A 20,528-nucleotide genomic window follows, 5' to 3' on the forward strand; every position below is an offset into this window, starting at 1 on the left:
CAGTCGGCGGGGCCTCGTTCCAAGACATCGTTAACAAAGTCACTGCAGCCAATTGGTTTGAGACGGCTCCCACGAAGGCTCCCGCGATCCGACGCAAGCTCGCATCTGTCGGTCGGCTCCACAAACGCGCAAGGGGATACCGTGCGGGAGACGCAGTACTCCTACGTGGGTTCACCAGACCCGGCGATCAGCAGAAACGACCTGTATCCTCCAGCGTTCTCGCGGCCGTGCGCGCCGCCCTGGATCTCCAAGACGACGGCCACCGCGTGCTCTGGTGTGCTACGGTCTTGGCTTTCCATTTTCTATGGCGACGGTCCGAGTACCTCGCCATCAACGGCAGAGTGCACAAGAACGTGATCGCGTTCGGCGACATCTGCTTCTTGGACAGTCGCGACCAAGTGGCCCGTCATTACGAGGACGTCGTCGCTGTTCAAGTGCACATCCGCGGGTCCAAGACCGACGAGGCCGGTCGTGGCGTACTTCTTCGCGTTGGGCCGTCACCCACCGCTTGGCTCTGCCCCGTCGCCACCACGTGGATCCTGCTCCGCCGTGCACACGCGCTCCAGCTCGCTCCCAAAGATGCTTTGTGCTCGCTGTCGGCGTCCGCCGTGCTCACGTGCAACGACATGTCGCAGGCAATCAAGCGGGCCGCCACAGCTTGCGGCGAGGACCCGCACGAGTTCTCTACACATTCACTACGCAGTGGCGCTTTTACGCGGTGGCGAGCCCGATCTCGCTGTCCAGAAGTTTGGTCGATGGTCATCGGACGCCGACAAGTGCTACGCAAGGATCGACGAGCAAAATATCAACGGCGTCTCTGCTCGCATGGTCCCAAACGCATGGCGCAAACTCTAGCGGGCACCACCTCGCCCCCCACTTAGCAAGCGGGGCACCAATGCATTCGTTACCTCCACAATCTACCCCCCCCAATCTACCCCCCCAATCTGCTCGGCTGTCTGCGAGGAGCGTCAACATGCAATATCCTAGCACGACGAGGATCGAACCCCGTCCCTGAGCCAAATCTATTTTTAGGTGCCACCTAGTGTTTTATGTGGGAAACATGGCCAACAATTTACACGTGTGTGCGAAATCAACCGTCGCAGCACATATATATATGGTCGCAGCATGGTACGGGAAAGCAGCTTCGGAGCATCAGCGTAGCGAGGCTGGAGCTATTGCTGACGTCGTGCCTCGTCCTCATGCTTCCAGTGTATCGGCGCCATCGTCTTCGATGCTTTTGCGTCGTTTCTCACATGATGTGGAAAATACACATTTTTCACATAAGTCCGGCCCGATTCCCGGACCGGCAGCATCTTCTTCTTCGCCGGCCATGGTCGATCCGACGAGCATGGGCATCATGGGCGTCGCCGAGGAAGACGAGATCCGCGGGCTCTTCATGAACGCCCACCTGAGCGACGTGCTCCTCCTCTTCCCTGCGTCCGGCGGCGCCGACGCGGCCATGAGCGTGCCTGCCCACCGGCTCTTGCTCTCGCTGCGCTCGGGCGCCTTTCGCGCCGCCTTCCTCGACAGCTCGACGAGCATCACCAACATCGCGACCGGCGCCAAGCGTCTTCGCCTACCACTCAAGATCGTCGTCCAAGACACCTCGTACGCCATCTTCAAGGAGCTCCTGCGCTATCTCTACACGGGCAAGATTCAGGCGACGCCTGCGTCGGAGAGCTTTTGGCTCGACTTACTCCAGGCCGCCGCTCGGTATAGCATGAAGCTCTGCAAATCAACTGCTTACGGTATCGATATGTAGGTACGACGTTCCACGATTGTGCATCTTGTGCATCGAGGCCGAGTCGCCCAACCACAAGCTGCACCTGATGGAGATCCTCAACATGGTCGACTCGGACGTCTTTCACGCCATGAACAGCGCAAGCCCGGTACACTGCGCCATGCATCGCCTTGTCGACGAGTGCATGCGCACCATTATGACGATGCCAGACACCGAGATGCAGCAGTACGCGCCGGCTTCGTACCCTCCATGCATAATCACCAGCTGCGTAGGCTGCTGCAGCTCGCGCAATGCTCCACCGAACGTCTTCTCTCCATCTACCGGCAACGCACCAACGTGCCTCTCGTCCTCGCAATCCAGCACCAAAACCTCCGCGTTGTCGATGCCCTCTTGGTCTCTACAGCTATTGCGCGCGCCATTTTTTACTCATGATTCTTGTAGTCGACCGAGACGGACATGGCAGCGCTGCTCGGTCAGGCGAACGACGCTGGCGTGCTTCCGCTGGTGGCCGCGCTCCAGACGCAGAACGAAGCCATCCTCCGGCGCGTGCTCGGGCTCCCGACACTCGATCACATTCTCATGGAAAACAGCATCCAGGGCTGGTTCCTCATGGCCTGCGCAAGCGGGAACCGCCTGCACTGCGAGCTGCTCGTGCGCGACCACGGCGCAGACGTCAACCTCATTTCGACGCTCGCCGACACGCACGCGTTTGGGCGCCAGCAGACACCGTTGCACATTGCGAGGTAGTAGTCTGCCATGCCGTGTAAGCTGAGCCTGTCCTACTACTGTAGTCATTTTGGGCACGTGGCCATTGTAACGTATCTATTGAGCTGCAACGCCGTGCCCAACTTTCAAGACTGCGACGGCAACACGCCGCTGCACGTTGCGAGCACCGTCGTACGTAGCATATCTGCAATCTCGTACACGCTGACAGTGGTGGAGGCGGTCGCCGAGGCGCTCGCCGACAAGTGCAACCCCAACATCCCCAACATGCGTGGCCAAGTGCCCATGCACGTCGCTGCGAGCCGGTACCTTTTGTCTCCTACGGTGACACTGAGCCCATGATAGCGGCGACATTGGTATCGTGAGCCTTCTCTTCCAACAAGGCGCCGACCTCGATGTCCTCGACGACCAAGGCCAAGTACTGGAGCTGCGTGTGATGCTACGGCGCACATAATGACGATGTATGCGTAGACGCCTTTTCATATGGCGGCCGCCCACGGTCATGCATCCGTGGTTCTTATCCTGCTCAAGCTTACGGAAGATCGTGCAAGCGAGGTCAGTGCGACCCCGGACGACCCGGAATCGCCGGGGACGCCCCGTCCATCGTTCGATATCAACGCCGTCGACTACAAGAGTGCGTGGCCGTCGCTTGAGGAGACTAAGCTGACTGTATCCAGACAACACGGCGCTCAATTTGGCAGCGATGGCGCCGAAAGACCGATGCGAGAAGATTCTTCAAGTACTGCTCGAGAATGGAAGCGATCCGAACGTGGCCAACTGGTTTGGTGCGATCCCACGCCATCGGCAACTTGTGCGATGCTTGACGTAGGCTACACGCCGCTGCATACATTCTGCGCGCATCACACGGGGCCTGTCTCTGTCATTGATATGTTTGTACGCCGTCCTTGTCGAGAATGTCGATGTCATGCGACGCGTGTAGCGGGAACACGGCGCCGACATTCAAGTGCAGAGTCTTGACGGAAGCACACCTTTGCACTTGGCCGTAGGGACAGCCAGTGAGGCGATTGCAGTCGCTCTTGTGCGGGCGGGGGCTCCCGTCTACGTCCAGGACCTCGTCGGTACGTAATGATGGTTTTTACGAGTGAGGCATGCAACAGAGTTCTTGCACTGTACTAGGCCGCAGCGTCGTCAACCTCGCAGAAAGCACGTCCCAAGGCGTCATGGTGGTCCCAATCCTCAAGAACGTCAACGTGCCGCCGCCGTGGGTGGCCGATGACACGGTCGTCGAGTGCATGTCGTGCGGCCAATCGTTTGGCATGGCCATGCGCAAGCACCATTGCCGCCACTGCGGCCGCGTGATCTGCTACCAGTGCTCGTCCAACCGGATTCTGCTGCCCAAGTTTAACCAACCGTCGGCCGCGCGCGTCTGTGACGTGTGTTTTGACGTGCTCTCGTTCCGAAAGCTCATGTAACAAGCACGCTTGAGTATGCGGCGTGTGGCAAACCCTCTAAAATGGACGGCACGTGCACTGCACGTACAGGCTACTGTCTCTGCAGCTGCCGATCAGACACCAAGGGCACTTCAACGTCCTACTCTCTCGCTTCGTCCCACTTCCTACTGCTTGCGTGTTTGGTGCACCACGATGCCTTGTCTCTGGTCGTTGGGATGGCATCCAGTGTGGGTGGTGTCGAGGCCGCACAGATTGGTATCGACACCTCGGGTTCGGCATCGCGCGAGCCACTTTTTGGTATCAATCTGTCAAGCTTATCCAACCGGCGGTCGCCTTCCATCACCCGCAACGATGGTGCGACCGACGACCGATGCGGGATGCGGGTGTGGGAGGCAAGCGTGTCCTTTGGTCGTCACGGTACGTGAACCTGATGGACCAGAGCGACGGACCAGATCCCTCTTTGCATGCGATGGGGCCGTAAAAACAACGAGCGGGAGCACAAGATACTCGTCACATTTGAATCTCAAACCCAATTTTGCAGTTGAATATTTCCTCGATGCTCGCAACAACGTGGTGGCGCGCGGCAAGCCAAGGCGACGTCGACGGCCTGGACCGTGTGCTGGCGCTTGAAAGCAACGAAGACTGGCTGCATCAAAACTACTATGGCTACACGGCGCTGCATCTCTGCGTCTGGGGTGGCCACGTCACAGCAACGGCATTTCTCTTGGGCGCTGGCGCCGACCCAAATGACTGTGTGCACAAGCCTTCGGACGTTCGCGTGCATGGCATCTCACCGCTGCACTTGGCGACGCGCGATGGTCACGCCGACGTAGTGCGTCTTCTTCTGGCGTTTGGCGCTGCAGCCGACGAGCGCTTCCTCGGTCGCACCCCGCTGCAAGTCGCGTCCGAGTATGGGTACTTCGAGATTGTCGAGCTGCTCGTGCGTCATGGTGCCGCCATCGACGCTCAAGATATGGTCTTTATTCGTGTACACTCGTATTTTTCTTTCTCACGCCGTGTGTCGCTAGGACGGCCGCAGCAGCTTGCACAGCGTGGCCGCGTGGGGCTATGCGCGGGTCGCCCGGCTCTTCTTGGACCATGGTGCTAGCGTGCATCTTTTTGATGCGGTATTTGACGTAGTCCAAGGCATGGTTTTCATCTCTTTTGTGTGGAGTAGAAGGGCACCAGTGCGCTGTTTGCGGCTGCGAAAGGCGGCGATGCTACCACGACGACGCTCCTTCGTCGCACGGGCGCACGCTTGCACAATGTCCAGTCGCCGGTACGAAGACTGCTGCGATACTCGATGGTTTAGCACGTGGGCAGACGACCTTGCATCGCGTCTTTGCCGACGCGCTCGAGGGTTGGATCCTGCAATGCAAGGACCACGATGCACTCCTCGATCTCGTCGGACGACTCAACGATGGTGGTCCGTTGGCGGCACTCTCGGTGCTGGTGCTCAACGGCTTTGTGCTCGAAGCCTTGCGCCTCGTGCTCGCTGTCGGATTGCATCCCACGCATCAGACCACCGTACGTCGATTCGCTTGGTAAGGAGGAGGACTCTGATATTGTGCGTAGTTTTTGAGTGCGCTCGCTGCGTGGGCTGCAGACTACGACCAGCCAACGCTCGTCCAGTTTTGCCACGACTGTGGCGTCTGATGGGTTGGTGGATGGCAGGAAATGTATTTGCATCCTTCATGGTATTGCTGTCGGTACAGATTGTACAACTGGTCCTACGCTAGAGCATCTCCATCCGTATCCACGTACTAATGTTTCATCTGCAGGTCGGTAGAGATAGGATTACCAAGGGGATAAAGATAAAACCCCTAGGTATTCCTGCTGCACAGACCCAGCCCATGTGGAGGCAGCGCACAGCATCGCCAACACTTCAAAAATTGGGATAATGGATAGCTTTATGACAGGCGTGATGACAACGGTACGCAGCTTGATGGTAATACGTAGGAGTCTATTACGTCGTCAAGCGATCCGATCGATGCATTCGCCGACAATCAGTCACCCAGAATGCCACCAATTCATCCAGAAAAATACGATCTGGCCTCCAATACGCGTCTTAAACGGTGCGACGGTCAAGGACATCGACGACACGTCGTCAGGTAGACTACGATCTCGACACACGACTGGGAAAGGATCGCTATAAATGATTTCGTCCCCTCGGCTATAGACGCAAGCGCATGGGGGAGAGGAACGGGGTTCGTGTTGGGAGGCCGCCGCCGCCCAAGAAGGGACTGGTGGGAGAGTAGCTAAGAGGATCGGAGCTGGACGAGCAAATCTTCAAATCTTCGAACTCGGCGGTTGCGCCTTGCTATTAAAAGGTGGTCGATCTGCCGCCATCTTGGCGGTTGGGCATGGCGGTTCAAGATGGCGCACATGCTTTGCCTCGGTACAAAAACCCAACTTCACGCGTGCGCGAGAAACTATCCTGAAGGGCGCGGGGCTACTGCCCCGTGCTGCCACGTACTAGTACATAATTGCTGCCGTCGGTTTTAGGGCCAATCCGATCACGTTGTAGCGTACGACATTTTAGCCAATCGCAGCAAGGTAGAAAACGAGCGATATGCCGAGCAAGCGGGCCAAAACAGCAGCAGCAGCGACGGGCCCAGCACTGCCGCAGCAGCTGCTTGAGGCGATCGCATGCTACGTCACGTTGTCGTCCACGTTCTTCGCAGTGCTCGATGCACTGCCCCGTGCCGGTAGAAGCTCATTCCTCACTGCCCTGGACGAGCTGGCCTACGTGTGCCCGCCCGACCTGCTGTGGCCCGCCCTCCGCGTCGGCGACGCCGCATTGGCATCGACCGGCCATGAAGCGCTCTTAGAGCGCGTGCTCAAGAGCCACACGCTGGTACTAATGAGCCCCAGCGATCCGATCGAGTACTTTGAGATGCTGTCGCCGACTGCCAGCGTCTTTTTGAACGCCTGCGACGCCAAGATCGAGAACGTCGACGCTGCGATTCTCGCGCGCGTGACGCACTTGGGTGTTAACATGATCAACAAGAGCTGTTGTCTTCGGTCCGTGGCGGTGCAAGTGGCGAATGCACCGCGCCTGCGCGCGCTGATGCTCGGCCTCGACGTTCAAGAGCTCGCAGACGATGAGGCCCTCGGCCTTTTGCAGGCCAACACAAGAGCAACGCTTCGCTCCACAGAGATTTGGTTGACCAGTAGCACCGACAGCGAGCCGCTCAACGAAGTTACGGCGCGCGCTGTCGCGCAGACGATCGCGTCCTTTCCCGTGACGCGGCTCTTTTTTAACGAGGTGCGAGCGACCGAGACCGGCGCCAAGATGCTCTACGATGCAATGATCGACGCACCCCGCTTGAACGACGTCGAGGTTTTGAGTAGCAGCGATCTGGCGCGGGCGTTCGCTGCCTTTGGTCGACCATGGACCTGCCAGCGACGCCACGAGCACGACGATATCTGCATCGCGAGGGCCAACGCGGCCAAAGAGACCGTCTTTCCGCAGATCACGTCGTGGCGCCTCCAAGGCGTTTGGAGTGAAATGCGCAGTGCCATCCCGACGCTGCAAGCAATGGACCACTTGCGCTCTCTGCGCCTCTTTTTTCAAACGCAGCTCAGCGACGACGAGTTTGACGACGTCCTCGCGGCCATCGCGCCGCTGCCACTGCGCACGCTCGCTCTGGGCGGCGTGGCTCTTCTCTCGGACCCGAACCGCGTGCAACGGCTGCTCTCGATGCTCGAAGCCAAGTCGTCGATCACAACACTGCGCCTCAGGATGGCGGGGCTTACGATCTATGGCCTCGATGTGACGAGCTCGCTCCTGCGCCATCTTCGGCAACTCGAGTACTTGGATATTGGTAACAACGCACTCACGGACGACGCTGTCCCGCAGCTTTTGACGCTCATCATGTCGTCCAACGTCCATGCGATCCGGCTCAGCAATAACGACCTCTCGGACGATGCCATGGACAGCCTGCACGCGTTCCGAGTTCCGCGCGGTCGATGCGATCTCATATTTTACGGAGACCGCTTCTTCAACGAGATGTAATAAGGTCACTGCAATAATGTGTTCCTGACACTGGTTACTGTTGCACGTGGTTCCTCGCGAGAGCTTATTGACCCTTGTTCCTGGGCAGCGTGTATGCATGCTGGCAGTAGTGTGCTGTAGTAGCAAAGTGAAAGTGCACTGTCGTTGGCGCCAGGAAAGGCCGCCCGTGCATGCGACGCTTCCTTGGATCCGTGTGTATCATCGATATCCGGTTTCTGTCCGGATGTGGCGCGTATTTTGAGGATTTTGACCAATCACAGGACGGCATTTCTAGGAAGGGTACCGACCACTTCGGGCGAGACCACGTATACGCAGCGCGACCATGGGCCCGACCGAGCAAGAAGTAGCGCTCATCTCGCATGGCCGCAAGATCCTCGAGGTATACAAGCACAAGGGCGTCATCAACGGGTACATTGAGCGACCGGATACGCCTCGCGGCGACGACGAGCCGGCCATCGCCAAGCACGAGAGCTGGCAGAGCGTGACGGCCAAGCACACGCAAAGCAGCCAGCTGCTCCAGTCGATCGAGCGCAGTACGCTCAAGCTCGTCGAGCACGTTGCCAGCGCAGACACACCGGCGGCCGCTGCTAGCTTGAGCCATGTCACGGCGCCGCTCGTCGCCCAACTGCGCCAACTCCTCCGCCAAAAACAGCTCCTCGAAGACGACATGGAGCGAGATTTCCATGTATTTTCATGCTCCCAAGCATGCGGTCGATATGCAATGGTGCGTAGGCTCTCGGACCACCGGTCGTCCTCGATGCATCCAACAATGTACCGTCGGCATGGCTTGCCCACGCCGACATGGACGCGCTCGTCCACGCCAAGGTCGCGCCATTGGAAGCCGAGCTTGCGCAGGCCAAGACGACGATTGAAGACATGCAGGTCAAGCTTCACGCGTACAAGGTCCAGCTCCAGCAGCCAGCGACGAGTACACCCTCGCCCATCGCATCCTCGACCTCGTCCAGCCCACGGGCGCACATTCAGCGCCTCGAGCGCCACATCCAAGAGAAGGACGAGCTCATCCGCGCGCTCCGCGAGACGTTGGACGACGTCGCAAACGACAGCAGCCGCATGGAGAAGCTTCTCATCGCGCAGAGCGACTCGATTGCGATGCTGCAAAGCGAGCATCGTACGCCGTATCCGAGATCTTCTCTGCCGAGCTCATGTTTCTGGTCGTAGAGGTGCGGGAAGCCACGGCGGCGGTTCCTGCGAGTGCGCTCTCGCCGCCCACGTCCGAGACGCAAGACCTCGTGCCGCCGGACGATGGCCACACGCACCGCGTCGAAGATTTCGATACGCCGTTGCCGCCAGGCTGGGAGATGCGCGTTACCAACACGGGCGACGTGTACTTTATCCATCGGCACTCCAAAGTCACGACGTGGGTCGACCCTCGCTCGCACCCGATCCAGCTGCAGCCGTCGTTGACGCATAACGCGCCGCTCTCGTCCCAGTACGCGATCGAGTTTCACGAGAAGCGCCCGATCGGCGTCCTCTTCCAGCCCAACGCGCCAGTGGATCAAGGCGCGTGCGTTCGCCGGATCCTCGAAGAGACGCCGGCCGAGTACGCAGCCCAGATCCAGCCAGGTACTACTAGATTCGACTTTACTGGTTGACACGGTCGTCACGGCGAGCGTACTAGGCCACCAGCTCGTCGCGGTCAACGGCCACCGCATCCAGGAAGCGTCGTTCCGGCACATTATGCTCCTGTTGCAAGGCGGCTTTCGGCCGCTCACGCTCACTTTCGACCGGCTCGTGCGAGGTAGTAGCTACAATTTTGATTTGGATGGGATGCTGACCTTATTGGTACTAGAGGGCACGTTGCTACAGGACGACGAAGGCCAGGAAGGGACGCGCGCTACTGGCGACGAGACGGCCGGGTACTCGCTGGCCGACCAGCTCATTACGGGCGTCTTCTCGCTGGTGTGGGCGGCGCCGGACGAGCCGTCGTCGGCGGTGCAGCCTATTTAAGAAAGACTGTGTGGAATAAAAGAACCGATTATGTGGCGTGGCACCGCCATGGCGAATATTGCAACGGCTAGATGCACGCAACGTTTGTTTTAAAAAACAAGAGACTCCAAATGCATTGGATGTTTGTATGGAGACGCGCGGCCGCGTCGTGGGTTTTAATACAGACAAGATCGTGAACCGTCGTGATGCGATTCTGCTGATGGACCGCCAAGGACGATGGACGAGCAGGAGCGACGACGAGAATCGAAGCGAAGGCGTCCGGCTACCCGAGCTTCCGGCGACGACCACCTCGATGGCCGACCGCCTAAGCGCGATCAAGTCCAAGATCGCACAGCGCAGCGTCGAGCACCGCCAGCGCAACGCGGCGCCCGACCCGCCGGTCCCCTTCCGCGACGTGAGCTTGGAGCAGATGATGGAAGCCCGGTTGCATGCACTCCAGCGCGAGATCGAGACCAAGCAGCCCAAGGCGACTCCTCGCGCGTTGCCACGACTGCCCGACGCCGACTTCACCGCGCTCGTCGAGCGCACGACCGCGCTCTCGCAGTTCCACGACGCCAAGGCGACGCTGGACGCCTCGCTGCATGTTGTGCACAGCAAAGGTATATCCATCTCGCACTCCTGTCCATGGAACGCATCAACCGATACACTACATGTAGTGCAGCGGGCTGACGATGTTGCCGAGAACCTCCGCGACCAGGTCGAAGCGCTCTACCAGCTCACGCCGGAATTGGACTTTGATGCACGGGCGCTGCGGTGGCGATCCATCGTCGCGACACGCACCGAGAGCCGCCTGTTGCGGGCCGACGCCGACGCAGCGCTGCATGCGTTCGCGCACACGGAGCTGCGGAATCCGTACAGCCACCTCACCACGCTCACCGACGACGATACCCCGTCGACCTCTCTGCCGCCAGCGACCCGCGATGTGTGGCTCATTGGTCGGCGCGGTATCGAAGTCAATTCTGACACCGTCGTCTACTACGGTGCGTACCTTCCGAGTCCGAGTGACGCAGGCGACAACGACGCACGGCCTTTGGATGGCCTGCGCTGGCTGGCTTGCTCCGCTATCGCCGCCGAGCCGAGCCCGACCGTGTCGTTTCGCAAGGTACATCCATGCGGTGGTCGGTGGAGAAGGAGCGGCGTACGATGTGTGCTAGGGGACGGTGGAAGCGTGGGACGTGGTGGGTGCGGGCGTCGAGAAGGTCAATGGCATCTACGTTCTCTCAGGTCGCTTCGAGCACGCCAACAAGTACACGTCTGTAGCCGGCCTCGAGCTCTTCCGCAAGCGGTAATCGACCCCACGCGTGTCGTCGGCTGAGTGCTCGCGATTAGGTTTAGCATGGCAACGCAGGCGTTTGGTAGCACCGAGATGGATACACTGTCGCCGGACCAGCTCGATGCGCTCGATCCGGTCAGCGCGGGCCTTCCGTTGCCGCTGCGCACCCGCTACTCGGAAGAGGACTTCCACGTTCTGTCGCAGATCGGGTCTTGGCTCGCGACGCAAGAGGTCAAAGCCAAGACCCACGCGGAAGCCATCAAAGAGTCGCACCGAAAGGTCCAATCCGTCGACGGGTCGAGCCCCGACGACGTGGTGACGGTGCAGACACACGTCACGATGCCAATGCCGCTCGTGCCGTCGCGCGCCAACGCCGTGCCGCCGATATGCCGTGCGTGGGTGCTCCTGCAGTGCCGCAGGAGCGACTGCAAGCGACGCCATTACTACATCTCGCACGCCGAACGGGAGGCCATGACGTTGTGGCAAGAAGATCTCGAGGCCAACGTACGCACTGTGTGGACATCGCATCGGATCATATGTCGGTGCCATGTAGCTCGATTTGACGGCGCTCAAGGCCATCGCGGCGCGCGAGCTTCTCATCGAGCAGGCGCGCGCGATCGGTGCCAAGGCCATGTCCAAGTACCAAGCCAACTTGGTCCACGAGACCAAGAAGCAAGTGCAGAAGCTCGTGCATGCTCTCAACGCGCTTCGACTCGCCAACGTGCGGGTTGTCGAGGCGATTGTGGCGTGGCGCACGCACGTCCAGGCCTCCGGGCGTCTCTCGATGCTCCATGCTGCTACCGACAACGCTTCGTCGCTTGGCTGGAGCGTGAGCATCACCGTGCTCACGGGTAAATATCTCTATCGCGGCTCCAACGCCTTTCTCTCCAAAGTACGTCAACTATCAATGTATCAACGACGCGATCTCGATCCATAGATCAAACGCTATTGCCGCGACGCCGACGTGCATGGTGAAAAGGAGACCCAAGTGCGGTACCTAGGGTGCTATCCGACCAAAGTAAGTCGACGTGCACGCGGCCACTCGATGCGATGGCTTGTGCATTAGGTCCAAGCCGAAGCTGCGTACGACAGTGCGGTCGTCTCGGAGGCGCGGCGCTTGCACACAACAGTCGACCACATGCCCCGAAAGCGGTCCGTTCTCGTGTCGATTCCATGGCACTCGGAGCAGCACGCGTCTCGTAGGTATGTGTTTCTCTCGTGCGGCGCCCACTGTGCGATCGAGAGCGATGTCCGCCACTGCTCGAGCGCCAGGACGGTCTGCGTTGAATGCCGCACCCGCGCGCAAACCAAAGTCGAACCGTGGATACCGACGTATATCTGGCACAACGTCAACTACCTTCTCAAGGTATACGTATGCGTTGGCGGCAACGATGTATCGACTCCCATGCCTAGATGGGCTCGGACTTGGGCTTTTTAGAGGCCATTACACCCTTGCGCCTCTATGTCGGTCCGTCGTTTCCGCTCGACGGCAACCCTTTCTTGATCCCGACCGAGACGCCGCGTGACGCCCAGCGCTTCCTCGAGCTCGCCGTACCGACGTCGGCGCCCAACGAGCTCCTACCGACCGCTGTCTTTACGCGCCACGCCGACAATCTCGTGACGTGGACGCACCCTGAGACGGACGCGACGCATGTGGCCAACCCGCACCACCTCGTGTACCTTCCCTACCCACATGTCCATATAGTGATCAATGCGATGGGTGAATGCTTGTAGACGCTTGACCTCGGAGAATATCCAGATGCAGTACGAAGTGCTCGACATGCCTCGGCTCGTTGAAGCACAGAAAGTCTACCTGCGCGAACTTGGTCGCAACAACCTCGATACGTCATGCGATGCAGCGACGCAGGACGCGCTGAGGACGCCGTCGACGCTGCCGCTGGACGAAGACCCGACGACCCGCATCGTCCAGGCACTGTACTGGGACCGCTGTGCGGCTCTGCGCATCGAGCAAGTGCGCCCGCCCCGCGCGTACAAGCTCAAAAACGTATGGTGCCGCACCGACGTTGGCGAGTGGGCTGGCTTTCGCGTGCGCGGCAAGCACATCCGGCACCACGCGTTCGAGTCGAAACTCTGCGAGACGGGAAAGAAGAACATTCAAACGCGCGCGGCCTTTGTGGCGCGGCTGCGGAGCTACATGCAGCAGCCACTGGAAGCGCTCTCGCGGCGAGAGATGGTCGATCTCCTTGCCGAAGCCGAGGTGATGCGCGGGGACTTGGTACATGGGCGAATGATGATATCGACCACATGGAACATGATCTTGGCCGTAGGTCCACTTGGAGGCCGAGAATTTGCGGCGATTTTTGGCAAAGTACGATGCGATGACGGCGGCCGCGTGGACCCTGCAGCTGTGGTGGCGCCGGACGCTCGCACGCTGGATCGCACGCCTTCGAGCGCTCGCACTGCGCACGCTGGCCCACGCCCGACGCCAGGTCCGAAGCGTATTTGATTGGTTTGGATTGTGCTCTATTGGTTGGTCTTGTAGTTTGAACAAACCGTCACCAGCGTCGCCAACGTGCTGTACGCGGCCGTCGTGGCCACCGCGACCCAGCGCGTGATGCAGCGCCTCCGCGACGGCGTCGTATCGACCTGCCTCAAGCTGGATGGCGAGCACGTCATCGTGACATACCACTCGATGGACCACTACGATACGACGAACGATGACGTCAATCATCAGCGGACGCCGTGCAGCCACTGCTTACGCATGGCGTACCATCGCAGCGTGCAGCTTCAGAGCTTTTGCTTTCGCCAAGAGAGGAGCCTCTGCTACTGTGGCAAGCGCCGGGAGCCCGAGCGCATCCTCGTGCGTGCGTACAACCCTGCGACGAACGATGTCTACCGACTTCTCATTGGCAACGAGCAACTGCGCCAGCTCGTGCGCCCGCATGTCGACGGGTGTGTGTTTGTTTCAACTGGATCGGTTGATATGAATACATGGGTGCCTAGCAACGTCCGGCGCGCGTGCGACTTGCTGTCGCTGCCGACAGATCGCATACTAGGGTACGACCTCAAAGCCATCGGTGGGCGGCCGCGCACGAGCTGGGACCCGATCCGCGAGGCTGCGGTACGATAGTTTTCCATAGTGTATCAAGATATCAACAATGTGGATCTCCGTAGCGGGCCCACCAAGTCGCGAGCGCGGTCGAGACCCTCGCCGCGTCCCGAGAGGCGCATGCAGCGACCACATCAACACACTATAATGCGTGGCGGGCGCTGCATACCGACACGTTGCACCGCAAAAAGCATGCGTGGAACTGGTACCAAAAGGCACTCGCTCAAGTCGAGCGGTCCATGGACACCCTCGCGTCGGCGACAGTGCACGCCAAGGAGGCTGTAGCGTTCTCAGAGAAAGGCCGGACGACCTTTGCCGGCGAAGCGTCGTGGGATCCGCTTGAGAACGCCAACAACTGGCGCCTCCTCGTCGCGAAGCGGCAGTCGGCGCGCGACGTGGTCGAGAAAGAAGCGCAGTTCCAAGCCGCTCGAACGGCGTGGTTTCACGCCGAAATGAACGAGGCGAGCGCACGGGCCCTCACGGCCCACGCCAAAGTATACCAAGAAAACTTACCATCCTCAGTGTTGAGAAAATACGTAGGAGCGCTACGATGTCGTCGCGGCCGAAGCCAAGCGCACGCGGCTGCTCGCCAACGACTACCGCGCGATGGCGACAGCCGCACGGCTCATGCTGCGAGCCACGACGCGCGTCCTCAACGCGCTCTTGACGCTGCGCCAGTATGCGCCCGTGCCCATCCGCCGCACGCTGCTGCTGCTGGACGGCCCCGTCTTGCAGCACTACCATGGACGACCCACGGCCCTCCACGCAGTCGTGAGTCGTCGCCGATTCGCCTACAACCTGCGTACGTCCCTGCGACCTCTTTTGGTATGCAAGTTCATGCTGGCATCTCCGCAGTCGCGGCAAGGGCACGGATGGTGCGTATGGACCCGATTCCATACGACGCGAGGCGGCAAGAGCTCTGGATGCTGCAAGTGCGCATGCTGGCCGAGTCGACTGCGTGCGACGAAGGCGTCCTTGTCACAGCGTATGAAATGTGGTCGATGCTTCGAACCTTGCATGTGTGATGTAGGTACCGTCCGCACGACGCCAAGACGGTCGACACATGGGTCGAGTGGCGATTTCTTCACTTGCTCGTCGACTGCCCGCGCTTCCGAGACCCCGACATGCCCATCTTCGAAGCGCAGCATGCGATCGCAGCGTCCAAAACGCGTCACGGCAATGCCATGATGCAGAAGCGGCTCGTCATGACGGCCCGGGCACACATTCTAATGGCGCTTATGCGTCTCAATTCGTTCACGGCCGAGATTGATGTCGGGCGGCTGGCGTATTTTCGCCTGCGCGAAGTGCTGCACCGACGGCTGCTGCAAAGTCATTGGTGGCACGACGTGCTCGCAGGTCGCAAGCGCGGCCGCGGCGACGAGGTCTACCGGCAAGCGGCCAATGTACGTCGTTCCTTCTTGCATCCAACAAGGATACGGAGTCGGATGTGTGTAGATTGACGGACGCCGGTGCCACGTGCTCATCTTTGAAAACTATGGCGACATTCGAATCCAAGTGTACGAGCCGCGGCGTCGGAATCACTGGACACTCGTTGTCCCGCTCGTCTCGTCCATCGATGCGCTGCGTGCTTCGCCCGAGAAGCTCAGCCACTGGCTCGCGTGTGTCCGCACCAACAAGTACTCGGACGCGGTATTTCAACCGCTCTTGCAGCACTTGACGATCCATGCGACGAACGGGCTCACGTTTGCGCGGCCGCGAGCCAAGATTGTGTGGCGCGGTGTCCGTTTTGTCTGCAACCGCTACCTCCTCGTCACGATCCGCCAAGACGCGTGGCTTGGCCTCCGACTGAGTGTGGGGAGCGAAAACCACGCCGACGCGCCGATTCGAGGAGAGACGTCGATCGATGCCCACGGCTGCCGCGTCTTGTTTCCGACCATGGCACCTGGCGCGGACATGTATACCAAGCTGGCCGATATGGTGACGTTGACGCCATCATCTACGCACATGTCAACGGACGGGGATGCGCTCGCGGCCGCGATTTCGGCCTTCAATTCGTGGATCGAGACCACCACGTACGGGACAGGACCAAGTGGATTTCGGCTCACGCCTGTGTGTAGACGCTGGCGCAATCCGCTGAGCCCGGTGGATTCGGGCACAGCGCGGCTATGGGCCTGCCTCCTTGACGCCAAGAAGCTGCGGCAACCGCTCTCGTCAGCAGCCACTGTAGTGCTAACGCACGAGGTACAGCATGTCACTGACAAAGCGGTTGGAGGTTGACGCGCGGCAGGTTCCGCTGCACGACAAGATGCGTCGGTGTGTATATGCAGCTGACTACATTCTCGATGCAAGTCGCGACATGCAAGCCAAAATTGAAGTGTGGCCTCGCCACGGCGCCATGGTGCTCCGCCTGCGGTACGACGATACATAGTGGATGGCTGTGGCGTAGTACGCGCGTAGGCGGGAGCTCTTTCATGAGTGGGAAGCGCGCCAGGAAGGCAAGCAGCGGGCCGCCATGGCTACCGAGGAAGCGCGCACGCACCTCTCGATCCTCCATGCGCGGCGCAGGTATGTCGTAAACAAACGTAGGGCGAAGCCGAGGTCATTTTGGACGTAGCGACATTCAAAGGACGCTGCGACAGTACCAACGCCGGCTGCGGGATCTTCAAAACGACTTGGTTGCGTCGACAGTGGCCGTGGCATCGGTCTTGGAGACACAGCACCGGCGGCAGTGTACCCTCCTTGCGATGCAGTACATTCTGACGATGGCGGTGCACGAAGTCGTCGGTGGTGACCGAGCGCCGAAAGCGTATGCACTCCGCGTCGGTCACAACATCGAATGGCTCGAGACGCCGCCGTATGTATCGAGCTGCGTCTACCTCAAGCCCACCACGACCAGCTATGAGCCCAACACGGCCGCCACGCTGGCGACGACGGCAATCGTCGGCGCGTTTTCTCGACCGCTGCAGTTCTTTGTCTACATCTACGTGACGGATGCAAGCGAGGTACATTGCTTCTCGCCGTTCTATCAACGGATGCATATGGCGGTAGGTTTGGCGCGTCGACGCCTACTGCAAGACCATTGGTGTTCTTTTGACCCATTTTATATCGGTCGCCGCCTTTGTCCATGAGGTCGATTATCACCTGCCAGCGCTGCCTCCAATCGAAATGAACGCCAAGGCACTTTCGTGGCTCGCACAGTGTTCGGTCGCTCCTCCCGACGCATCCGCGACGATGGCCGAGCTCTGGACCCATCTGGTCGGCGTACGATCCGAGCGGTCGTTTCTGTCCCACACCCTCCAGCGCCTCACCGCGCTCGAGGGTGCGGGGGCTCTCTTGCGAAGCAGCCCCTCTCATTTTGTGCGACGAGATGTGCTTGAACGCGCGCTCGCGGTCGTCGACACCGCACTAGCCCTAACCCTGGACGATATCGACCAGTTGGCGGACGCCGACGTGGCGCCGTACTTTTATATGCTGTGCGATCCCGATGCGCTTCCAACGACGACGACGACGACGACGACGACGACGACACATACCAGCAGCGTTGTGAGCGAACACACTCTAAGCCTGCATGCCATGACGGAGTACGGAATGCTCCTCCACGCCGACATCTCGCTTGGTATCGAAGAGGTCTTTGCCGATCTATGGACGCCGGACGTGGCTGCGTCCGTGCTCGCATCGCCCGATGTGAAAGCGATCCCGGCACTGCACGGTACGCTCTTCGCAGCATCGTCCGGATCAAACGTCAATCTCCGAGCAACGACGCTCGCCAACGTCGTCGTGTATGGCCCTGCCATCTACACGACGACGTCGCACGTGTTTCATGATCTCGTGCTGGCGACGCAGTGGACGTCCGACACGGTGAAGAAGAAGGCGGTGGCTCGCCGCGGCGCCCCGTGGCGGGCCTACGCCAGCGACCGCATGCGGCTCGCGCGGGCCGCCAAGCCCAACCAATCGCATCTGCCGCGCCCCGCGGTGGTTATTGCGACCCTCGACGATGGCGGACCGCCCAGCACGGAACTCTTGACGCTCGGCCAGTACGCCGTGTCCCGCAAAGCCTTCGAGCTGCTCGAAGGGTATGCGAGGCAGGTCGACGGCGGCGCCATGTCGCTGCATCAGCACGCAGTGCAACGCGTTCTCGATGCCATATCGGTGGATGCTCATGGCTCGGGCGTCCTTTCTACGAAACCACTGGACCTCGCACGCGTCTATTCCGGCACCCTTTCCGTGCCGCTCGACCAACCCAGCAAGAGAGACAACGAAGGATCGCCCGATGACGTTATCACACCCAGCGTGGTACGACTGCGCGTCGATGTACGCGTCAACAATGTCGCGCACCCGACAGCGCTTGTCGTTGACGCATATGACGACGATGCGTCATCACGTGCCCACGACTACCGCGTCACGATTGGTGTCGACGAGATGCGCGTCCTCGTGCCGCGACGGCCCGTGCACGGCGACGCGTGGGCCGCCCTGGCCGTCCACTGCCTTGCGCATCTGGTGCGTCGTCATCATCGTATCTTGGATGATGTGACTTCGTGTAGACGCTCTGTCAACGCAACGGCCGGCGGTGTCTTGCCTTCTTGGCGTCGACGCGGTCGCCACCGGTGACGAGCATCGCCCCACCGACTGCCATGCGTGTGCCCCACCCCTTTGTGGCGTTTCTGCGCCCCGTCGCTCCGTTCACACAGGTCGACGCGCTGGCCGAGACCATGGTGCTGGCGCGGCTGCAAAAGCACACGCTGTCGTCGGTCCAAGCGCGCATCGCGGCGCGGCAACGGTCCTTGGCCCTGCAGAGCGCCAAGGCCGCGCTCGAGTGGGCGGGCATGGAAGCGTCCGACGCCGAGTCAACCGCCGATCGAGGCTTCTTGACACTGCCCACCAAGTCCTTGCACAAGCTCAAGACAGCGTACGACAAGGCGATGGCCAAGGCGGTGGCAACCGACGTCGGTCGCGCGCGTGCCTTTTGGCGGTCGCTGGCGTCGACTTTGCACTTGCCCGACGACGTGTTGCCGGCGGCGCTGACCGTCGGCTTGCCGTCGTTCTACGTCGTCGCCGAGCTATGGCGGCAGTACTTGGTGACACCTCCACAAGCGACACCGGAGGGTGCCCCGTAGCGCGCGGGCGCGCCACGAAGCGGGCTTGTTTTAAAGAATACGATGCAGCTACTAACGACTATCCTAATGATACTTCTGGTCGAGTACGAAATCGGCTCTACTTTTCCATGTAGGCCTTCTGCACTTCAAAGGCCAGGAGCGTGATGCCGAAGAGCGGCGCTTGGACCATCATGCGCGGCACGACGCCCTTGAAGAGCGCGCCGACACCGCCGGCGGCGAACACTTGCTGAAAGCAGTCGATCGTGCCCTTGTAGTTGGCGCCGATCATTTGCCGCTTGGTCTTGATGACGTCGGCGGCGTGGCAATCGCTGCGGCGCCCGCACCGGCCGCGCAGCCCGCGGCGACGATGGCCGGCATCGAGGCATGGCCACTCTCGTCGGCCGCCGCATCACGGAGCGTCGCGTACGTCGGGAAGAAGACGATCGCGTACGGAATATCGCGCAGGAGGCACGCCGACGTGCCCTTGTACAGCCCTCGCAGGCCCAAGTCCTATGGCAGAGACGCATGAGTATGTTGCAAGACGGGTCGACAGAAGAATCTACCTTGACGACTTCGATGGCGGTCTTGCGCTCTGCGAGCGGCAACCGATCTTGGGTCTGGATGCGGATCTTGACGATTTCCATCGGGTTGGTCGCAATCACCTGGCAGAGACCAGCGCCGGCACCCGCGAGCACCTGCTTGTGCAGCGGCAGCACGCCCGTGTCGGTCGGGTCAAGCACTTCGCGCAGGTAGTCGTTGACCGCGAGCTTGATGGCCTTCTCGGGGATGACACCAACCAGCGTCGGCGGGAGGCCGCGGAAGAGACCACGGACACCGTCGCGCGCCAAGAGCGTCTTGAAGCAGTGCACTGGTCCCGTGAAGCTCGTCGAGCTCTGCAGATTGGTCTTGACGATGTCGATGGGAAACGTGGCCGAGACACCAATGACGCCGGCAAAGCCACCGACCGCGAGCTTGCCGACGAGCGGGATCTTCTTCTTTTTGGCGGGCGTCGGCAGGAGCGCAGACGGGTGGAGCAGCGTCGTCGTCGTCGAAGTCATGGGCGCGTAGCAGAAGGCGGAATGATGGGAGGGACCCGAGAGATTTCTTGTGTGCTGCTGCGTACTACACCGTACGCAAGATACCTTGCCTTCAACACTTTGTGTTTCCCCAATCAGTTGCAGCGCTTTGATTGGTGCATTTGTCGAAATCCCCACCGGGATGGGATTTGATTGGCTAAAACCACATTGCAGTTCACCGCCGTGACACCCA

The 20,528-nt window shown here is 60.4% G+C and overlaps 7 protein-coding genes across 7 annotated transcripts; 6 read left to right on the forward strand and 1 right to left on the reverse strand.

Annotated features, from left to right (window-relative positions):
- The first annotated feature begins 1,292 nt into the window (after nucleotides 1–1,292).
- SPRG_02583 (hypothetical protein) lies at nucleotides 1,293–3,932 on the forward strand. Its single transcript, XM_012341152.1, has 12 exons — nucleotides 1,293–1,713; nucleotides 1,763–1,966; nucleotides 2,014–2,134; nucleotides 2,183–2,484; nucleotides 2,533–2,638; nucleotides 2,684–2,769; nucleotides 2,810–2,882; nucleotides 2,936–3,098; nucleotides 3,142–3,249; nucleotides 3,294–3,358; nucleotides 3,405–3,543; nucleotides 3,602–3,932. Exons 1-12 carry the CDS (start codon nucleotides 1,331–1,333, stop codon nucleotides 3,895–3,897), a joined length of 2,046 nt encoding a protein of 681 aa, XP_012196542.1. The 5' UTR covers nucleotides 1,293–1,330; the 3' UTR covers nucleotides 3,898–3,932.
- A 500-nt stretch (nucleotides 3,933–4,432) lies between these two features.
- SPRG_02584 (hypothetical protein) lies at nucleotides 4,433–5,532 on the forward strand (the record flags this gene model as incomplete). Its single annotated transcript, XM_012341153.1, has 5 exons — nucleotides 4,433–4,852; nucleotides 4,905–5,003; nucleotides 5,054–5,155; nucleotides 5,200–5,403; nucleotides 5,452–5,532. 5 exons carry the CDS (start codon nucleotides 4,433–4,435, stop codon nucleotides 5,530–5,532), a joined length of 906 nt encoding a protein of 301 aa, XP_012196543.1.
- An 801-nt stretch (nucleotides 5,533–6,333) lies between these two features.
- SPRG_02585 (hypothetical protein) lies at nucleotides 6,334–7,894 on the forward strand (the record flags this gene model as incomplete). Its single annotated transcript, XM_012341154.1, has 2 exons — nucleotides 6,334–6,348; nucleotides 6,404–7,894. The coding sequence occupies exon 2, from the start codon at nucleotides 6,449–6,451 to the stop codon at nucleotides 7,892–7,894; it is 1,446 nt and encodes a 481-aa protein (XP_012196544.1). The 5' UTR covers nucleotides 6,334–6,348; nucleotides 6,404–6,448.
- A 322-nt stretch (nucleotides 7,895–8,216) lies between these two features.
- SPRG_02586 (hypothetical protein) lies at nucleotides 8,217–9,976 on the forward strand (the record flags this gene model as incomplete). Its single annotated transcript, XM_012341155.1, has 5 exons — nucleotides 8,217–8,579; nucleotides 8,627–9,023; nucleotides 9,074–9,478; nucleotides 9,534–9,653; nucleotides 9,705–9,976. The coding sequence occupies 5 exons, from the start codon at nucleotides 8,217–8,219 to the stop codon at nucleotides 9,860–9,862; spliced, it is 1,443 nt and encodes a 480-aa protein (XP_012196545.1). The 3' UTR covers nucleotides 9,863–9,976.
- A 178-nt stretch (nucleotides 9,977–10,154) lies between these two features.
- SPRG_02587 (hypothetical protein) lies at nucleotides 10,155–11,151 on the forward strand (the record flags this gene model as incomplete). The annotated part of the gene is made up of 3 exons (XM_012341156.1): nucleotides 10,155–10,461; nucleotides 10,519–10,964; nucleotides 11,017–11,151. The coding sequence occupies 3 exons, from the start codon at nucleotides 10,155–10,157 to the stop codon at nucleotides 11,149–11,151; spliced, it is 888 nt and encodes a 295-aa protein (XP_012196546.1).
- Nucleotides 11,152–11,198: 47 nt separating this feature from the next.
- SPRG_02588 (hypothetical protein) lies at nucleotides 11,199–19,280 on the forward strand (the record flags this gene model as incomplete). The annotated part of the gene is made up of 22 exons (XM_012341157.1): nucleotides 11,199–11,639; nucleotides 11,689–12,027; nucleotides 12,073–12,153; nucleotides 12,202–12,287; nucleotides 12,339–12,501; nucleotides 12,549–12,811; nucleotides 12,870–13,371; nucleotides 13,424–13,585; nucleotides 13,639–14,048; nucleotides 14,100–14,217; nucleotides 14,271–14,699; nucleotides 14,746–15,007; nucleotides 15,061–15,190; nucleotides 15,236–15,608; nucleotides 15,661–16,238; nucleotides 16,284–16,407; nucleotides 16,454–16,578; nucleotides 16,624–16,731; nucleotides 16,781–17,168; nucleotides 17,215–17,485; nucleotides 17,534–18,663; nucleotides 18,708–19,280. The coding sequence occupies 22 exons, from the start codon at nucleotides 11,199–11,201 to the stop codon at nucleotides 19,278–19,280; spliced, it is 7,056 nt and encodes a 2,351-aa protein (XP_012196547.1).
- Nucleotides 19,263–20,413, reverse strand: SPRG_02589 (hypothetical protein). The gene is made up of 2 exons (XM_012341158.1): nucleotides 19,823–20,413; nucleotides 19,263–19,769 (listed from the first exon to the last, which is right to left on the reverse strand). The coding sequence occupies exons 1-2, from the start codon at nucleotides 20,315–20,317 to the stop codon at nucleotides 19,545–19,547; spliced, it is 720 nt and encodes a 239-aa protein (XP_012196548.1). The 5' UTR covers nucleotides 20,318–20,413; the 3' UTR covers nucleotides 19,263–19,544.
- Between the last annotated feature and the right edge of the window lie 115 nt (nucleotides 20,414–20,528).

Source organism: Saprolegnia parasitica, assembly GCF_000151545.1.
Source record: "Saprolegnia parasitica CBS 223.65 unplaced genomic scaffold supercont2.6, whole genome shotgun sequence".
In the NCBI taxonomy this organism is placed as follows: Eukaryota; Oomycota; class Saprolegniomycetes; order Saprolegniales; family Saprolegniaceae; genus Saprolegnia; species Saprolegnia parasitica.